The sequence below is a fragment of the Pogona vitticeps genome, chromosome 12 (assembly GCF_051106095.1).
Source record: "Pogona vitticeps strain Pit_001003342236 chromosome 12, PviZW2.1, whole genome shotgun sequence".
Taxonomy (NCBI): Eukaryota; Metazoa; Chordata; class Lepidosauria; order Squamata; family Agamidae; genus Pogona; species Pogona vitticeps.
Window position 1 is genome coordinate 16,375,754 of NC_135794.1, and position 20,673 is coordinate 16,396,426.

At 46.0% G+C, this 20,673-nt stretch overlaps 2 protein-coding genes across 3 annotated transcripts in view; one reads left to right on the top strand and one right to left on the bottom strand.

Moving 5' to 3' along the window:
* Window positions 1-20,673, top strand: part of LOC140702366 (kelch repeat and BTB domain-containing protein 13) — a 34,063-nt gene continuing 13,390 nt past the window's right edge. For both annotated transcript variants that reach the window (XM_078380899.1, XM_078380898.1), the window contains exon 1: window positions 1-17,580. In XM_078380899.1, the coding sequence (XP_078237025.1) occupies window positions 6,763-8,124 (1,362 nt within the window). In that variant the 5' untranslated portion in view covers window positions 1-6,762 and the 3' untranslated portion in view covers window positions 8,125-17,580. The remainder of the gene's footprint in view (window positions 17,581-20,673) is intronic.
* UBAP1L (ubiquitin associated protein 1 like) overlaps window positions 10,181-20,673 on the bottom strand; it is a 21,362-nt gene continuing 10,869 nt past the window's right edge. The window contains exons 4-6 of the mRNA XM_020812159.3: window positions 17,434-17,643; window positions 13,991-14,092; window positions 10,181-12,334 (exon numbers count right to left, since the gene is read on the bottom strand). Coding sequence (XP_020667818.3) covers window positions 12,200-12,334; window positions 13,991-14,092; window positions 17,434-17,643 — 447 coding nt within the window. The 3' untranslated portion in view covers window positions 10,181-12,199. The remainder of the gene's footprint in view (window positions 12,335-13,990; window positions 14,093-17,433; window positions 17,644-20,673) is intronic.

A 20,673-nucleotide genomic window follows, 5' to 3' on the forward strand; every position in this document is an offset into this window, starting at 1 on the left:
AGCCCATTGGAATGCATTGAACAGGTCCTGCCTTTCTTCCCCGCCACCTGGCTTCTCCCAAAGGGCTGCCCCAATGGCGATTTCAGCAGCGGAGAAGCTGACTGGTGGGGGAGAAAGGCCAGATCGGCTCCTGCCTTTCTCCCCCACCACCCGGCTCCCTCCCTTTTCCAAACCATTGGGGCGAAAGAGCTAAAGAAGCAGCCTCTTCGCCACCAACGGTTTGAATTTCCCGCCCTTTTTCCCTGCCTTTTTCGTCCGTACCTCGAAGCTCCGGCCGCAAGTCGATCCAAAATTTTGCGGCTGGAGCTGTACGTACGTTGAAAAGCCCGTAAGGAGGGCCATTCGTAGGTCGAGACTCCCCTGTACGTATTTATTTCGACTTCTTTGAATTAATTTACTCCCAGTGCTGTTTACAGTAAATGCCTTTGGTGCTTTAAATGTGCAGAGAGGGAACTGCGTGATCCACCGCCTGTTTCAGAAAATTATCCTGGGCATGTCCACTTTCATTCAAAGCCAGCACCAAGCGCTTCCACTTTATGACAGGGATTTGATTTATGGTTGGATCTTACCAGCTATTTAAATAGACAGATAAATCACAGTAAGGAAAGCGGAAGGAGTAGCCGGAGAGACGGCTTCCCTGAGAAACAGCCCAAGACAGGAGGGAACTTTGCAAACCAATGTAAGTGTTTCGTTAAGGAAACCGTTAGGGTCCTTTCCTTGAGCAGATCTGTGGTGTTTTTTTTTTTGATTCGTGGGTCTGTTTCCTTTGCTATTCCTGGAGCAGAGCTCCTGGCTTGCTTTCATGCGGGAGGCATCTTTGGGTGAGAGAGCTCATGTTTTTCATTTGGTTCAGTCTCTGGCTTAGCCTTCCTAAAACAGACACCCTCCTAATATATTAGACCACAGGCCCCAAGAACACAATTCAATGGGCAGACGGCTGGGGAAGGGGAGTCCCAACTAACTGAGCCCAGGGCAGTGCCTCCGTCTCGTACAGCCACGGTTCAGACCTGGGATGGGCAAAGTTTAAGCTTCCAGTTGTTGGTTTGTTCTGCATCCCTCATCATGGCCTACCCTGGTCGGGCCGAGTGGGAGTTGCAGATCAACAGCATCTGGAAAGGTGCACTTTCCCTACCCATCGGCAAGAAGATGTTCTCTACAGAGAAACTCCCCCGATGGCACGAGGTACTTACGTTCATAGAACATGATTTTTTTCACCTCTGTATCTTACATTCAGTGTGCTTTAGTCTGTAATTGGTAATGGGAAGACAAACGGTCCTTCAATATGGAAATCTGACTGCTGACATACATATATATCTCTGAGGATGTCCCATTATCATGTGGGTTAATCATCAGGAATAGATATTCTCCTAATGGCTTGTTTCTCTCTTAGACCAGGCATAGAAAAGCCAATGATCTGACTTGTTTTCCTGGCAACGGCCTTGAAAGAGGGCCTTTTGGGGATAAGCGCAGAACAATTTAAGGCGAGGCTGAGGTTCTTCTACAAAAGAAACTGAGGGTGAACCAAATCCATATCCCAGAAGGTATGCTCAATGGACCCCTTAAAGAGGAGCTACTTACTGCTCTATTGGCAGAGATCTGTATATATGTTTTTGTCCGATTTCATATATTTTTCTAGACTTGTTGCTTTCTTTATCCTCCCCCACCTTCTCCATTAAATGTTATAGGGGCTGATTGGCTGAGGAGAAAAATCTGAAAGAATTACGTTTTCATTGGGACCTACAGAAAAGCTCATTGGCTCAAGTCTTTGTAGGGCTGCCAGGTCAGCCGTAGGACGTTGTGATGTCACAGCGTCAGGGCAGGCAAGGATGTGGAGGTGAGCCAAGACGGCTTTTTGGCTAGCTGACGGTGGTCATGGCCACAAGGCATGCCATTCCGAGCCTTGATCAAATGGTAGGACTTGACTGAGGGCACCAATGCACCTGTTCTCTCCACCTTCCTCACATTTGGGCACCCATGTTACTCAAGGGCAACACACAGCGAAACACCTTTGTGCCAAGCAGGTGAGTCCTGGTGCTAGCTGCAGATGGGGTGGAGTGGCTGTCTAGGCTTTAAAGCCATGTCACAAAGGAGAGTTGGATCAGGACAGATGTACTGAAGATCCGATACCTGTTTTACACACATGTATTCTAAAAGCATTTCCACCTTGCCTTCCTTCTTAAAAAGGACCCGAGGCGGCTTACATCATTACAAGACAACCTTTGAAGCTAAGCATACAAATACTAAAAAAGATCAGATACCACTCTAAGAAACGATAAACAAAAGCCATACCAAAAGTACAGTCAAAGCAGGAAGACACAACCATCCATTTAAAAAAAACACCCTCCACCCAGAGAGCCAGTCCCTGAGGAGACGCCTGCTTGAAGAGAAAGGCCTTGGCCTGCTTGCAGAAGGACAACAAAGGGGGAGCCAGCCTGGCCTCTTGTGGGAGGGAGTTCCAAAGTCTCGGGGGCAGTGACAGAGAAGGCCCTCTCCTGTGTCCCCACCCAATGCACCTCTCTAGCAAGTTCCTCAGTCAGGCCAACTCAATAGCACCATGCAAGAGGACACCAAAGGCACGCACACGTGCACACATGCAGGCGCTTGCCCTTTGCAAAAATGTGCTGCGCCGAGCCCAGGCCATGTCCTTTTTCCACATAGCTGTCTGAAACACGCCATGTTATGGGAAAAGGAGAAATAAACATGGTGCAAAGAACTAAGTGTCACAGAAAGCATTGCTCACTTCCTTTGAAATCCCTGGGGAGGAGAAGCTGAGGACAGAATGTGCCCTTGCGTGGAGCCCCTTGGATTTGGCTTCATGAGATAGGAGCGGACGGAGCGGGTTGCCTGCCCGTTAGCAAGGCCCGGAGGAGACGTCCCACGGAGGAGAACGCAGGGCACAAAACACCGACCTGACAGGGGAAGGCATTCCCAAACAGACCTTGGCTGTCCTCAAGGGAAAGGGCTGCTCGGGGGCTGGAGTCTCCTCGGCTTGCCTAACTGGGGAGGGGACCCATTCTGCAACCCAGAAGCATTTTGGCACGCGTTCTCTTAACTGTTTCAACCCAATAGTATAATTGTTTGTTTGTTGGTTTTAAAACTAAAGCTTGATTACAAACAGAGTGACAGCCTTGCCAAAGGGGCAGAACAAGGGTCACCCAAGTGAATATTCTGGGCTAAATCTGAGGAGGAGTCCAAAAACTAAATATACTCTTGGAACAAATGCAACTTGTTCCATCTTTATGTAAGTCTCAAAGGACTGCAACTTAGTTGTAAGTTGCAACAGGAGTAAGCCCATTTGAGCAATTTGTTGAATCAACTCCTCTGTAAGTTCCATTGATTCAATGGGTCTACTTAGTTGTGACTTACTCCTGGATTTCAGCTGTTGATTCCCTGGGTTTATTTTTGTGGATACTTGCCATTGTATTTCCGATTGTAAGGGTGGCCGGCCAACCTGGAAACGTTCTTAAGGAGGCAAGGGGACCATTGCCATTTTCTGGCATTTGTCCCTTCTGATATTAAGACAATCTCTGAACAGGGAAGCTGGGCCTGCCATCGTGGCAAACCTGTGAGGGAGTCGTGCGGGTCTCCCTCAGCGAAATGAACAGGACTAGAGGCGACCGAAGTGCTATATGTAACAATCTAGGTGGGACTTTTACGACCATGGGTGAAAAATGGCCTCCTGTATGAAGATTCTTTTACTCTATCACCATGTTCAGAGTTAGAAAAAAATGCCTTTTTGGATGATTGTTGTTGTTGTTGTTGTTTAGTCATTTCGTTGTGTCCGACTCTTTGTGACCCCCATGGACCAGAGCACACCAGGCCCTCCTGTCTTCCACTGCCTCCCAGAATTGGGTCAAATTCATGTTGGTCACTTCGATGACACTGTCCAACCATCTCGTCCTCTGTCATCCCCTCCTCCTCTTGCCGTCACACTTTCCCAACATCGGGGTCTTTTCCAGGGAGTCTTCTCTTCTCATGAGAAGGCCAAAGTACTGGAGCCTCAGCTTCAGGATCTGTCCTTCCAGGGAGCACTCAGAGTTGATTTCCTTCAGAATTGATAGGTTTGTTCGCCTTGCAGTCCAGGGGACTCTCAAGAGCCTCCTCCAGCACCACAATTCAAAAGCATTAATTCTTTGGCGGTCAGCTTTCTTTATGGTCCAGCTCTCACTTCCATGCGTCATTACAGGGAAAACCATAGCTTTGACTATTCAGACTTTTGTTGGCAAGGTGATGTCTCTGCTTTTTAAGATGCTATCAAGGTTTGTCATCGCTTTCCTCCCGAAATTTTCCAGTCAGTGTGGTCGCTAGGAGCTGTAGTCCAAAATAAGGAAATCTTTCCATTTTTTTTTCATTTCAGTGCAAATATCATTTGTTATTTAGCTTTCCAGATGGTTTGCATTAAAAGATTTAAACCCCAATGAAGAATAATTCTAATTTAAAACAGGCTACCCGTAATAAAAGGATAGCAACAAACCATCTAGAAAGCAGCGACCTGTCATAAGAGCAGACATCACTTTCCTTAAGAAGAGAGCAGAGGGATGTGAGTCTTTGTTCTTTGCCTGACACCACCACAGAAGAAAAAAGGCAGAGACAAGAAAAGAGAAGAGAGAAGACTGTGAGTGCAAAAAGCAGAGTGTAGGGTGTAGTGGCCGGAGGCACACAACAGCATAAAAACACCCATTTGAACCCAGGATTTTTCTACTCTACTGGCAACTGCAATTGCACAGAAAAGCCAAACTACAGCAAAGTAACTTGGTGACTATCAATGGAAAGGACTAATGGAAAGGATTCTCCTTTCTGGACTCCCCTATCCGTGGGATCAATATCGGCTGATTCACTTATCTGCTGCCTGAAAATACTAAATAAAGAACTCCAGAAATACATATTTATAGTAAGGTAAAGGTAAAGGTTACCCTGGACATTTAGCCCAGTTGTGTTCGACTCTAGGGGGTGGTGTTCATCCCTGTCTTCAAGCCATAGAGCCAGCATTTGTCTGAAGACAATCTTCCATGTTCACATGGCCAGAGTGACTAAACATAGAATGCCATTACCTTCCCACTGTGGTGATACCTATTTATCTACTCGCATTTTTGCATGCTTTCGAACTGCTAGGTTGGGACAAGCGACGGGAGCTCACTCCATCGCTTGGATTCGATCTTACGACGGCTGGTCTTCCGACCTTGCAGCACAGAGGCTTCTGTGGTTTAACCCGCAGTGCCACCACGTCCCTTATATTTATAGTAGGACCCCCATATCTGTGGGGCATCAATTCTAAGCCCCATCACAGATGCTGAAAAATGTGGATTATAGCAAACACTGTTTTAAGAATGGATGCTATACATGGCATGGTACATGGCTACCTTGAGTGTCCAGTTATGGTAACTTCATTGTTAGAAAGACATCATTTTATTATTAAAAATAAATATTCCTAATATTTTCAGACCATGGATAAGTGAATCAGTAGATGGTGATTCCGTGGATAAGGGGGATCCTACAGTATACTGTATGTATTTCCAGGGTGTATTTACCAGAATGGGCCACTAGAAGGAGCCAGAGACCATGTAGTATTCAATACTTTTTGGCCTCCACGGTGGGAGGGTTTGGAATCGATCCCTCATGGAAACCATGATCCTACCATAATTGAACCAATGGACAAGAACCTTTTGCTTAGAGTAGTATATTGTACTAGAGTGGGCCAACTGAATCTATGGGGATTTGGTGAGTAAACGCCGCTGTAAGTGCCATTGATTTAAATGGTGCTACTCTGGGACATAAGTTACGTAGGTCCTTTTGAATCAATGAAACTTACATAGTTGATTCACTAAATCCCTGTTAATTCAATGGGTCTAATCTTGTGTGAGTTAAGCAACAGGATTTTGGCCAATGAAGATTGCCAGTTCCCAAGAATTCCCGGCCAGCACAGCTAGTGGCAAAGATTTCTGGGAGTTTTAGTCCAAGAACATCTGGGGACCCACGGCTGGGAACCACTGTCAGCCATCCTTGTTTCTTAGGAAATTCACTTCCGTGTTGCCCTGAGCGTCTCCAGGCAGTCTTGTATGTCAGGATTGGAACTGGTTGGTATAAGGATTGGAAGTGACCAGGAAATACTCAGGATCTCTGCCAGATGAAACTGCCGCTGGCCATCAGAGTTGACCATCGAGGGCTAGATAGATGGACAAATAGCCTGGCTCCCTATAAGACAGCTTCCCACATTGTTATGTTCCTCCTTATGGGTTCCCTTAGCAGCTGAGAACGGGTTAGACTGCTGGGAATCCACTGGGGCAGAACTGCTCTGGGAAGAGACATGTTTCTGGACCACAGATAGAGTCGAAGCTCTTTGGCTCCTTTCCATCCATTTCCTGCAGTGCCCCCTAGAGGTTGTCGGCGCCATCCTCCACAGAGGGTGTTCGCTTTCATCTAAAGGTGACCTCCCATGCTCTGTGGTCCTCTTGACATTTTTTTTAAAAAAGCTGCTTCTCCACATGGGAGAGAACAAATGCAGCCGCTATCAGCTTGCAAATTGCCCTTGGAAAGATCCGGGGTGCTGGCCACATGGCCGGCTGCCTGTGTCACACGCAGCCTTGCTATCTTTAGAAGAAGGTATTTATATTGCAGCGTTGGGAGCTTCTTCGCCTCTTGAGCAGATACAGAAAGAACGGGAACTGCACTGACATGTCTCTCGGGGGGCTCCTCTGATGTTTGCCAAACTCCTGCGGATGTTTTGTGCAAGAAACAAAGCAAAAGGCCAGCCTCAACTGAACCATGCAGTCAGAACTGGGGGACAGAGTCCGGATCCATGTGGAAGAGGAATTTTTCTCTGTGGACAAAGCCCTTCTGGTGGAGCACAGCGAATATTTCCGTGCTCTGTTCCAGTCTGGAATGCGAGAGAGCACGCAGAAAGAGATCCACCTTAAGGATCTGAGTGCTGTAGGGTTTTCCGTCATGTTGAAGATCCTGGAGAGGGAACGTCCTATCTTAACCTGTGAGGAGAACCTCAAGGCGGTAGAGTGTGCCTCTTTCTTGCAGGTGAAAGCCATGGCCAAGTACCTGATTGCCTCAATCAATTCTGACAATTGCATCCTCTTGTACCAAGCGGCTGCCATGTATGGCCTTCTGGACCTCTTCCACAAAGCTGCGCTGTACATAAGAGACAGCTACGCCGAACTGGAGGAATACCTGGATTGTCTCTCTCCAGATCTTCTGGATTATGTAGAGTCCCTCATCCCCAGCACCTTTGTGGCGGTGGGAGCTCACACCCCCACATTCGAGTTCTTGGAGGATCTCTCACGGACCATTTGCTACCTGGATGAGGAGAACAACACCTGGAGGACCCTGGCCTGCTTACCCCTGGCTGCCAGCACTTTCCTAGCTGGCATGACAACGCTGGATAACAAGATTTACATTGTAGGTGGCGTCTATGGGTACAACAAGCAAGTGGTGGAACACAGCTTTTGTTACGACCCAGCAACCAACAGTTGGAGCGAGTTCCCTGGCCCCCAGCAGCTGCGTTACGACGTCACTCTCACAGCCCAGGAAGGTCACCTTTACGCCATCGGTGGGGAGTTTGAGAAGACCCCCCTGAAATCCGTGGAGAAGTTCGACATGTCAACCAACACGTGGAGCTTTGTTTCGGACCTACCCCAGGCAGTAGCCGCTGTGCCCTGCGCCCAGGCGATGGGGTGCATCTTCGTTTGCCTGTGGAAGCCTCTAGACACCACCATCATCTACAAGTATGACACGGAGACGGATGAGTGGCTCCCCATCTCCACTCTGAATAGGTCTCAAAGCTACGGCCACTGCATGGTGGCTCATCGGGATAACCTCTACATCATGCGGAACGGGCCTTTCGATGACTTTTTGAGGTGTGTGATGGATTGCTTCAACCTCACCACAATGCAGTGGACTTCTTTGCCGGGGCAATACATGAATAGCAAAGGAGCCCTTTTCACGGCTGTCATTAAAGGGGACACGGTTTATACGGTCAACAAGATGCTAACCCTGCTGTATACCGTCGAGGACAACACGTGGAAGTTCAAAAGAGAGCGAGCTGGTTTCCCACGAAGTGGTTCGTTACAGACCTTTCTTCTCAGGCTTCCAAGGACAGACCACAGCATTGCAACGTAGGGTCAAAGTGGACATGAAAAGGATTACATATTCCTAGTGACTGGCACATTTTCTCTCTCTCTCTGATGGTAGGATTTTGTTACAGATTTCAGGGCTGTGCAATCAGACTTCTGATGGCCAGTCATGCACACATGCACAAACCTGTGCTGGAAAGCAAGATATGGCAGTAAAGAAAAACACATCTGACTGACATCTTTACTCAATGAAAGGAGTGTTGCTACTTGATACCTTCTATATTTATTGTCTGGTTTGACCCTCCGATACCCTCCAAGTTTCTACCATTTGCTTCGCTCAAACAGTGATATCTAATTAACTGTACTTGGATTCTGGATGTGTCACTCTTCTTTCCTTTTTTTCCAGACCTACCATAACCCAATATTATTATTCTTATACCCATGTTCTTTGTACCTTCTGAGATAACAGAAACTCCAGAGGATAGCTAAGGGATTGTGAAAGAAGTTACAGTAGCTTGTCGTTCTCTTACTACTGTCATTGGACGTTGGGTTTAACGTGACTTGAGCAAAATGGTTTCTCTGCACCCATTTTCCGGTTACTCCAGCATTCTTGAAGGGTACCAGCCAGTGCCAGCCGGAATGCAGGAGGACCTTTTCCTTAACAAAACATCAGTGATGCCCGAGAGGTAGGGATGGGAGAAAATTTCATTGCATTTATTCTTCCCCCTCCAACAACTTTGCAAAGATTTGCACATTGTTTTCGTAAATCTGATGGGAATAATTTGAAATTGTAAAATATTCAAACAAGGGAGGAAGGCGGACTGATAGATTGACCCATCCCTCCTGGGGGAACTTCTGTAGTCAAGGGATATGTGAAGGCGTAGAACTTCTTGGCTGCTCAAGTTTTTAGTCAGGTGGGTTGTTTATGGTCCTTTAGTTCTAACCCTAGGAGAACGGAAGAGAAATCAACCTTTTTCTTGATGAAGGAAGTTGCCTTAGGGTGTGATTACATGGGCATAAAGCTTGCATTGTGGACTTATCGTGGCACAGCGCAGTGCAAGCTATTTCCCAGGTATCACATGACATGTGGGGAATAGTGCTTCATCCTGACTCGCCTGGACCTCCTTTGGTTCAGCAGTGGGGCTACCACTGTGAGGGGCGAGGCTGAAGCCATCCTCAGATGGAATGTGATGGAATGTAAGCAGGCCTGTTCATTAAAGGCCTGCAAACCAATTGCATTTTTCTCTGTCTTTTATTTATTTATTTATTTATTTATTTGTTTGTTTGTTTGTTTGTTTGTTTGTTTGTTTAAAGAATGCACCACCCAGAGGAAGTTAAGCATGTATGGGTCCTGCCAAACTCAATGGTACTTATGCAACATTTGTCTATGTAATGTGTTAGGTTCTTCTCCAAGAATTATGACTTTAATTGGCAACCTCAATGCCCTGCAGCATTGTAAGAAAGTGGTGTGCATGTACATACATAAGAGTGTGGGAAAGTGACTCTTTTGGGTTGCCATTCTCCAAAACCCTTTGCCCTGTCCCTCTGGGATTCTGGGAAGTGCAGATCAAAAGCAGCTTTTCCAAGCTCTTCATGTTTGCTGGATTTACATTCCCAGTAGTTCAACTTGAGACAGTCTATAAATTGATCTTTGTTAGGAAATTAAGCGTTTTCTTAATAAGCACAGACTGAATCAAGTCTGAGACTAAATTTGCATCACTGGGATTCATGGAGAAAAAAGTTTTGTTTATTTTTGCATGCAATGATTTTCAACATCATCCAGAGGGTACTGTTTTAATGCGCACCCGTCATTCTACACAGCCTGTAATACAGGAGTTTTAAACTGTTCTGTAGTTTAATTCATAGACACTTTGCTTGTTATTAGGAGGGGGGGAGGTCATCTTTAGTTTTTTGCTTTTTCAGTTCCATATCAAACCAAGATATTGTTTTAAAGAACACGAAGCCTTTGCCCTTAGCATTGTAACCTAAATGTTCCTCCCCTGATCAATCAGCTCAGGTGTTTATTGACTAATCTACTGATTCGCAGCCTTCATTTCAACAGCCAAATATACAACACTATGGCATGAAAACAGGGCAAATCATTGGCTCCAGAAGTTTATTTTAAAATAACCAAAATAAGGTGAATACATGCGGCCACCTCTGCATTGTCTCTTTATTTGATAATCAGAAAGCAGGGCGGTAAATAAGAAGCATTAATGCCATGTCTTTCACAGAACTAAGAGTTTATGCATACTAGCCACAAGCACATAACGATTTATTCTTTTGGGGGGAGGGAACATGATGTATCAAGCTACCTACTCATGCACAAAAGAGGCTCTTCTGTTACATTCAGTAGAGTATGATATTTGTTTTCCCGTCCCGTTTAATCTCAGTCACAAATCCTTTTTTTATTAGGCAGCAATAGATACACTGGTACCAAGAGGACAGATTGACCTTTCTCATTTATGATGGGAGGGGAGAAACAATTAGGAACTGGTTCTGCAGGTTGGGAAGAGAAAACGGTCCATACGATGCGCACTTGGTTTAGGACTTTCATTCCCCATATAATCATTAAGTCCAATTTCCCAGCCAGATTTGTGTGGGTGAAGAGCCTATGGGATGTATCTGGGTGCCGGGCAAAGATCTGGGAGAGGAACGCTTCACTAATTTCCAAGAGACGGCAGCCAGCTTTTAAAGAGCAAATTCACGGGAGGCTGGGACCATCAATGGCTACCCGTCGTCATTGTGGATATGCGAGTCGCCAGAAACAGTGTGCTTTATCTCCCAGTTGTGGAGTCGCCCAAGGGAAAGGCTGCCGTTGTGCTGTTTGCGGGCTTCCCCTTGGCAGCTGGTTGGCCATCGTGGGAACAGAATGCTGGACTAGAAGACAAGCTTTTGGTCTAAACACAGCTCCCTGGTTTCCCCACGCCATTGGCACTTGAAGTTGCTTTCCTACATAGAGAGCTCTTTCCACCACTGAGAGTTCACGTGGTGCAGTGGTTACTGAGTTGGGCTGAGATTTGGGAGTTCAGCCAGAAAACTTACTAGGTGGCCTTGGGCCACTCATTTTATCTCTCTGTCTGACCTCCCTCATGTGCAGCTAAATTGGGAAGGAGAGGAGTCATATATACTGCCTCGAACTCACTGGAGGAAAGGCAGGGTAATTAACTAACCAGCAATTAAATAATACATCAGAGAAAGGGATGTGGCATTTCAGCAAACCTGTGACAATCCCTACTGTGCTTGGTTTCCCTCCAGCCCTGATTCCACTAACACTCAGTATTATATAGGTTTCCCCAAGGGTCCTTAAAAGCCCAGTTCCCAATCAAACTAGGTCAGTACTCTGCTTGTGATATTAACACGAACAACGATGGTATATTTGCCAATACCATCGGTCCCACATTTATGGGAGTTTCCTGCAGGTGTATCTGCACCATACAGATAGCACAGCACCTTTACCACATACTAAAGAATCGTGGGAATTGCAGTTTGGCAAAGTACTTAGACTCTCCTGCTCCGATCTCAAAGAAGGGAGCTATTGCTGTCTAAAAGAGAACCTCTAAGAGAAGGAGAACTTTTAAGAACCTCAAAAAGCTGCAGATTTCAGGATTCTTTAGTGATGGCCGTTAAAGTGACCTCAAACTGAGTGCTGCACTTATATCACCAGCTGCTGGCGCCTGATTCTATTTATATGCGCCACAGATCCGTTTGCAGACGGATCAGTAAAACACAGACCACGTAGGACAGGGCTGCAGCCGACCTGATCTATTTATGTAATGTGTATTTGCTGGGGGGGAGGGCTTTATCATGATGGGGCAAACTTCTATCCTTAGGCTGCTGGCAGGTTTAGGCCATCTCTGGACCGATGGTTGCCAGGTCTGCACTCCGTGGCATCCCATACCTGGGTTTTCAAGGCCAAAGATTGAGAATTGGTGGGGAAGCTTTTTGTGTGATTGTAGGAATGGATCAATAATTGCCAAATGGGTAGTGTTTGTGCGTGTGTGCATGTGTGTGTGTGAGAGAGAGAATCTTTGGTGCCCATTTCGGAGCAGACAGGGGCCAGCTGGGGCTCTTCTTAGAGGTCAAAATGGCCTCCTCCTTGGTGTCTGTCAGGAGAGGACTCACTGGGTCCGCGTCATGAGCTCCTCCAGCGCCCGGTCTCTGTGGTTCTCACACAGCAGGAGGACTTCTTTGATGTCAGCTTGCTGGAAGCCCATGTCATGGAACTGCGCTAAGAGATGAAGGAATTCTGCTGCCTGCAGGGGGAAAAGGAGCGGAAGCGTTTAATTATATTTTTAAGTGAAGCAGGAGGACACCTAGAACATTCCTGTCCTTGCTTTGAAGGGACCAAGAAGAACCTAAGGAATTGGAGAAAAGAGATCGTTCTGAGGATAGAATGGAAGAGTTTACAGCAGCCGCCGTGAGGATCCAGTGCTGTCTGGGTGCTGTCACACTTCAGGATACATCACCCCGAATGACTCACCTTCCTTTCTGGGGTTGATGGAATAGGGAGTCTAGCATCACCTGGAGTGCTGCAGGTGCTCCATCCCATTTTAGGCCAGGGATGGTAAACATTACAGGTGTTTTTTGTTTGTTTTTTGGTGTCTTTCAGAATCCAGAAGGTCACTTACTACCCAATGTCAAATCTTAGGCAATGTAAATAAATTATTGTGGCTTACTGATGTGTTTGAAGGTTCATCTTAGAAAGCTACACAAGTTGTGTATCAGCCTTGTATTGCTCTACTAGACAGTCAAGCCCTACCAATGTGTTCTAAGTTATTTCCATTTCATGTGTCACGTCTTTCATGCTGCCTACGCTCTGACTGCCTTCGCAGTGAAGGATCCTCTACAAGTGACTGCCCCTTGTGATCCGGAACATCTACCTACAAAGGACAACCTGTTGCATTTCCTTCTAATCAAGGGTGGCCATGTAACCTCTATTGGACGGGCTTCCAAAGGGCAGTCCTCTGCTTGAAAGGCTTTCCCATTCAAGTCTGATTTTAAGGTCAAGAACCCAAAGGAGGGGAACAGAGAATTCGCATCCACAGGTAGTCACACCCGGACAGGTAAGGTAGCCACTTAGTATATATCTCCAAAAATATGGACAGAAGAGATCACAAGCCTATTTATATGTACAAATGCTATATAAAATGGATTTTTATAATTTTAACAGAATTGCAGTGCCTCTGCCTTGAGCAGGGAAAACTGTGACCAGGTGACCTTGTGTGCATCTGGCAGCTTCAATGTACCTGGTCTCCCTTATTCCAGAATAGAAACTTTTTTATTTATTTCCAATTTATTAAATAAGAAATATTTAAAGACATAAATTTTGATTGCAGGCTTTTGGGGAGGGGCAGGTCTTTTTCTTTCTCACTGTTTATAGAAACGGGCTTAACCTGGTCAGCCAACGCCCCATATTGGGATTTCAGGGCCAGAACCTGAGACGAAGGGCCAAGTCTTTGTGATGTCACAGAGGCTGGGCAGACAACATTTGGGAAGGGCCAGCACCACTGCTCCCTGGGCTTGGATAACAAGAAGGCTCATGAGTAGCAAGGCTGGTACTTCACCTTCTGCCTTGCTTCAAATGGCTCAAGGGATATCACGAGCAAGGGGAGGAGAGTGGAAGTGAGGAAGGACCCAGTGGGTAAATGTATTTGGGACCACTGTGTCATTTTATACAAGAAACACAGACACTTCTTTTCTGAACCAGTGTAGTGTGATGCTAGCTGGGAATGGGTGGAGATGGGTGTCAGGCATTAAGCCACATCACAAACCAGTGCTGGTGCGCCTCAGATTTGTCTTCCTCATTCCACCAAGATACAGGAAAGCACGCCAAGTCTCTTTCCACTCACCTTTCATAGCAAGCAAAAGCAATAATAATTCCTCAGAAGAGGTAGGATTCTAAATCTGACCTTTTTCTCTGAGTTCTGGAACATTTCCATGGCTTCCTCCACTTGGGCCTCTTCGTAACCTTGTTTCAGAAGCTTATCACAGGCACTGAGGTAACTGAGGAACTGTTCAGGGAAAGCGGAAGAGCCAGAGGGAAGACACCGTTAGCAACACCTCCTCAGAAGGAGATAACTTCTGAATCTGGACTATCCACCCCACGCACCTCCCAATACAACCGACAACACTAAATGTCCGCCTGAAAAGAGCAAAAACACCGTGGGTGAAAGCTGGCGTTGTTGTTGTTGTTGTTTTTCAGTCAATAGATCAGAATGATTCGTGTGGCAGCCAGAGCACCTTCGTAATCAGAGTGCTGGGCTCAGAATGAGGGAGAGACCAGGTTCAGAAAGCTCCCCACAGTTGTGAAGCTGATTGCGTCAACTTAGACCACGGATGAACCATGTGTAATGGTCCAGGGTATATATTTCCCCCCCCCCCTCTCCAGTCCTTGGAGGGAGACCCAGTGTGGTGTAGTGGATAGAGTGATGGCATAGGATTCTGGAGACCAGGGTTTGAATCCCCGTTCAGCCATGGAAACTCACTGGAGGAGTGGAACTGGCAAAACGATTCCTTAAATATCGCGCTTACCTTGAAAGCCCTATTAGTGCCGAATTGAAGGCACATAAAACAAAGGTCTTGGAGGGGAGGGTCTCTCTCTCACACACACCTTGGCATGTCCCCAAACCTTCTAGGGGGAATTGAACCTCAGAAATGCAAATGGTTCCCTCAGAAGCCTTGAACGGGTGGGGGGGGGGAGATTTGCCCTTTATACCAAATCTTCATTCCTTTAAAAGGCTTTAAAATCCTTCTTTTGACCTCTGGAAGTGACTAGCTGAGCTCTTTGGGGTCCTGAGGAGTCTTGGGGGTGGCATGAAGCCCTCAGAAGCAGCCCATCACCCATAGATAGCAGTTTTTCCACACCTGCCTCACACCATTCACTATCCCTCGGCCTAACATCCCTCATGGGGTTATTGTGATTATATAAATAGAGAAGGGGAAACCATGCCGATGGATGTGGGCAAATTATCTCCTCTCTCTCATTATTATTTCTGACATTACTGGGGCAGATTGCTGTCCATGATTAATTTGTGCAGCTATTATGAGGCATAAGCAAAATCCGTTGGCCAAGTGAAATTGAAGTGGGTGCATCTCCGCTTACCTGGAGTATAAGCCTAATAATAAATCAAAGTAGAATTCAGGACAGTGGAAGCTGATGAATCCACATTTGCAGAGTGGCAGTGTGTGTATCCACACCAGCTATTAGCCTGAACTTTAAAAGAGTAGCCCAAGGTGTTGAACCCATTGGGGGTGTTCAGGACGTTGGATAGCTCCTGGAAAGTTCTTACAAACGAAAACCCGGAGTGGAGTTTAGTTGGGTTTCACTGTCCCCAAGGTCACACAGGCTGGAATTTCTCCCTGGAGGCAAACAGTGGGGGGAATCGAACTCCCAACCTTTGCTTCCACAGCCAGATACCTAAACTGCTGAGCGATCCAGCCAGCGACTATTGATCTTAGAGACTGATAATTCTCTTACAAAAACAAAAGCAACAAGCGAAACAACAAGGACAGCAAAAACATAATATATGGGAAAGTGACATAAAAATAATAAACCTTGAGATCAGAATGGCAAATAACAACAGCAACAACAAAATCCATCCACTTTTTGCCCTGTTTGGAGTTCCCAAAGAGGCCAAATGTTGGACCTAGATCTGAATAAACAAAGATATCCCATCTTTTCATCTATTCCTTTGGGCCAAAGACCATAAAAATAAATCGAGGCATCCTATTTTGGCTAAAACCGCCTTCCTTATTAACGTGAACTTAAGGAAGAAATGCTACTTATTTATTATCAGCGCAGCTGCTGCCTTCACCATTAATTCTCTGCCTTTTTTTCCACCACAACTTCCATTTGCTAAACTTTACTGATGGCGAGAACACTTCTCTGTCTATGCAGGGAGAAAGAACGTCTCACAATGTTTCAAAGGCTCCCAAAGAAAGGCTTGTGTTGGGTAGACAAATAGTAATAATTGGAAATGGGCACTTCGTATTCGTTTCCCCACTGCATGCCGTGGTGGCCCAGTCCTCCCCAATCTTGCTCCCGAGAACCGGCTGGGACACTTACTGGGCTCTGCGTGGCACTCGGCTCCATGATCGTCACAACAATTGCAGAAGCAAGCCATCTGGCTCTTCCCCGCCTCCCCATGCAGCCGGCCACTCAACGGCTGAGCAGGGAGACTCCCTGTCCTGCCTCCGCAGCGCAGTGCCCAGGGAAAAAAACATGAAGTGCCCATCTCTAGTAGTAGTAGTAATAATAATAATAATAATGGGAGATGTGGAACAAAAAAGGTGCTTTTCTTTTCCAGTGCTGATAATGAGAGTCCTCATCAGGGTTGCTTCAGGAAGATTTTAAGTCTGGGAGATCATGTCCCCACTCACCTAATAAAACTATAACAAACTAGCTCATATCCATCAGCAAAAAGTGGAATCCTCTCTGTGCAGGTGTGTAAGATGTACATGTATGCCTAATTTTATATAAATACTGCCTGAGATAGCCTAGGAGGTATAGTCATAAAGGTGTGTGTGTGTGTGTGTGTGTGTGTGTGTGTGTGTGTGTGTGTGTGTGTGTGTGTGTGTGTGTGTGTGTGTGTGTGTGTGTGTGTGTGTGTGTGTGTGTGTGTGTGTGTGTGTGTGTGTGTGTGTGTGTGTGTGTGTGTGTGTGTGTGTGTGTGTGTGTGTGTGTCCCTGATGGGATTTTCAAGGTAAATAAGATATTTAAGGAGTAGTTTTTAACAATGTGGTACCACCAAAACCCCATGAGTTGCTATAGCCAAGTGAGGAGTCAAAGCCACATCTTCTGAGCCCTCGCTCATTACTCTGCCTCACTAAATCAGTTAGTTAGTTACGTGCCAAAAAGTTGGAACCAACTTATGCCAGCCCTAACAGGGTTTTCGAGATAAGTGAGATATTTAAGGAGTGGCTTTGCCACTTCCACTCCCGCTGTGAGTTTCCATGGCTGAGTGGGGATTCTGACCCACATCTCCTGAGTCCTGGCCCGTCGCTCTGTCCGGTACACCACACGAGGTACCCCGACACACTGGTTAACCCTCCCCCCAGCCCTTAGCATTTCCCATTCCTGCTTCTCCCCTGTGAGTTAACATTCATGAATAGCCAGTGACTGACAGATGTGGTTTGAATTCAACATTTAGCTTTCCTGTGAACTGCTTTGAATCGCAGTTTATTGTGGGGGGGGGGGGAAGTAGCACATGTATTCACTGATCTGGCTCCATATAGATCAAGGCAGAGATGAAGAGACAAATAGAAAACACCAGCTTAATGGGGAAGAATCTCCACAGTACGGATCAACTCATTTCCCTGGACCTACAAGAGAAGAGGGGCCGCCTCTGCTGACCTGTGCCAAGCTCTGCCTCCCGGTCTTTTGCAGAGCGAGGATCGCCCGGCGTATCGGATAACCCAAGGCTAAAACGGGCTCAATGAGGTCACGCTCCTCTTGGCTGAGGGCCGAGAGTAGGTCAGCTGTCGAATCACGGCCCGTTCGGTGAGCATCATGGGTTCGTTGCATCCTGGGCGTGGGCGGGAGGCAGGAATAAGGGCTGAGTGACTGGGAAAATAAAACAGAACAAAGCAAATTAAACAGAGAGCTGAACGTCAGTTCATTTGCAGGCACCGTCACAACTGGGTTATTATTCTGCTCTGAAACACATGTGCAAACTGTAGATTCTGCATTCCCACCCACCCCTTAAATCCTCATTGTATGTAAATGAATGTAGACAGAGCACAGAACAAGCTAGGAAAAATCCCCATACATGGAACCATTCTCCTTTGGTTTTCCTTGGTTCCATTTGAGTGATCCTTGCTTGGAACAGAGCTTATTTTGTTTCCAAGGCGATAGCCACAAAGATGGTATGACAACAGCAGAGACCACAAACTGGCGTACTTAAAACAAGAAGATTAAATAGGCAACTCCAGCTGATTTATAGAAGAACCATTATAAGGTGCATTTGAAGTGCCTCCAGTTTTCAGTTTGGGGGTGAAGCACCTATATGGTTGTATGCCTGTACCAGACCACTTTTATTTTAGGATGCTTTCTGTACTTGGGGGAGGGGGGATTCTCCTGAACATCAAAAGCTAGCATGCCAGGCAATGAGCTGTCATCTAATTTTCTCTCTAGCAGGTCTGTTTTCTATATGCAGGAAGTTTAATGAGAAGTTTATTCCATCTTGTTTTCCTGAATAATATGTTTGGGATATCAAATAAATGTTGTTGTTGTTGTTTACTTGTTAAATTGTGTCCAACTCTTTGTGACTCCATGGATCAGAGCACTCCAGACCCTCCTGTCTTGCACTGCCTCCCGGAGTTGGGTCAAATTCATGTTGGTCGCTTCAATGACACTGTCCAACCGTCTTATCCTCTGTCATCCCCTTCTCCTCTTGCCCTCACACTTTCCTAACATCAGGGTCTTTTCCAAGGAGTCTTCTCTTCTCGTGAGAAGGCCAAAGTATTGGAGCCTCAGATTCAGGATCTGTCCTGCCAGTGAGCACTCAGGGTTGATTTCCTTCAAAATGGATTGGTTTGTTCTCCTTGCAGTCCAGGGGACTCTCAAGAGTCTCCTCCAGCACTACTTTTCAAAAGCATCAATACTTCGGCGGTCAACCATCTTTATGGTCCAGCTCTCAATTCCATACATTGTTACTGGAAAAACCATAGCTTTGACTATGCGGACCTTTGTCGGCAAGGTGAGGTCTCTGCTTTTTAAGATGCTGTCTAGGTTTGTCATTGCTTTCCTCCCAAAAAGCAGGCATCTTTTAATTTCATGGCTGCTGTCACCATCTGCAGTGATCATTGAGCCCAGGAAGGTAAACTCTGTCACTGCCTCCATATCCTCCCCTTCTATTTGCTAGGAGGTGATGGGACCAGTGGCCATGATCTTAGTTTTTTTGATGTTGAGCTTCAGACCATTTTTGGCACTCTCCACTTTCACTCTAATTAAGAGGTTCTTTAATTCTTCCTCACTTTCTGCCATGAGAGTGGTATCATCTGCATATCAGAGATTGTTGTTATTTCTTCCAGCAATCTTAATTCTGGCTTGGGATTCATCCAGTCCGGCCTTTCGCATGATGTATTCTGCATATAAGTTAAATAAGCAGGGGGACAATATATAGCTTTGTCGTACTCCTTTCCCAATTTTGAACCAATCAGTTGTTCCATATCCAGTTCTAACTGTTGCTTCCTGTCCCACGTATAGGTTTCTCAGGAGGTAGATAAGGTGGTCAGGCACTCCCATTTCTTTAAGGACTTGCCATAGTTTGCTGTGGTCCACACAGTCAAAGGCTTTTGCATAGTCAATGAAGCAGAAGTAGATGTTTTTCTGGAACTCTCTGGCTTTCTCCATAATCCAGCGCCTGTTAGCAATGTGGTCTCTAGCAAGGGCTAAATCAGCCAGTAGTCCTAACTACAGCAGATCTCTTTAATCCATGGAACTTCTTAAATCAATACTTATGTAAAATATAATTGATCTAATGAGTCTACTTCTATTGGAACTAACAGTTGGATTTAGTACCCTGGTGACAGTTCTGAGATTGTTCAGAATGGAAAGATTTTAAGGGATACAATCATTTTCTTTAGAATGAAAAAATAGAAGGAAATTGGAAATCAAAAGCTACATGGGTCGGAATCTTTTTGGACGACATGATTGCCTTCGGGAAGCTGCACGAGGGGTAGGAGACATTCTGCCCGCTGTATGCGATGCACTTTGTTGTCCTTGAATTGCACAATAAATCGTAGGATGGTTAGCTAACAAACCTCAAACTCTTTTTCCACAACTCTCCTCTTGCAATTTTTAATAATAGGGTTGTGGCCACAGAAAGGAACAGATGACCTATTATTTATTTATACCTAAAACAGTCCGGTCCACCCCCACCCCCACCACCCTGCTTTTAGGGTTTGAAGTAATACAGCCCCACACAGAACTGTTGCACGTGATGGTCTTGTTGTATGGCTTAGTAGAAACCTGTAGCAATCAGCTTAACACATATTCTTACTGCTGCAGTTTGCTTCAGTGAACCGCCCCAGTATTTACACTGCAGGTTCAATCCAGGCTAACTATTAACAGTTATCCCTTTAAAGAAACAAAAACACTGTTTAATCACTGATAAGAGATTTCAGCAAGTACATGACACTACAGTTCCTGACACTCGTGGGCTGAAACGACAAAGATCCTGTTGATCTTTAATGCAATGCAATTGGGGGTTGAAATTTAGACCCAGGAACTGCAGGTTTTTAGGCACTGGCATTTGGCCAATGTTTTACAGTGGAATTAGTTCATGTTTCTTGGCTGTGATTGATCAGGTTCCGAGAAATCAAGTGATATGCCCGGATATACCCTAATCAATGTAGATATTCTGGCTATACTGCACAATTTAATGTGCCTCTCTGCACCCCCCCTAAGGACGTGGTGGTGCTGCAGGCTAAACCGCAGAAGCCTGTGCTGCAGGGTCAGAAGACCAGCAGTCGTAAGATCGAATCCACGCGACGGAGTGAGCGCCCGTCGCTTGTCCCAGCTCCCGCCAACCTAGCGGTTCGAAAGCATGCAAATGCGAGTAGATAAATAGGGACCACCACGGTGGGAAGG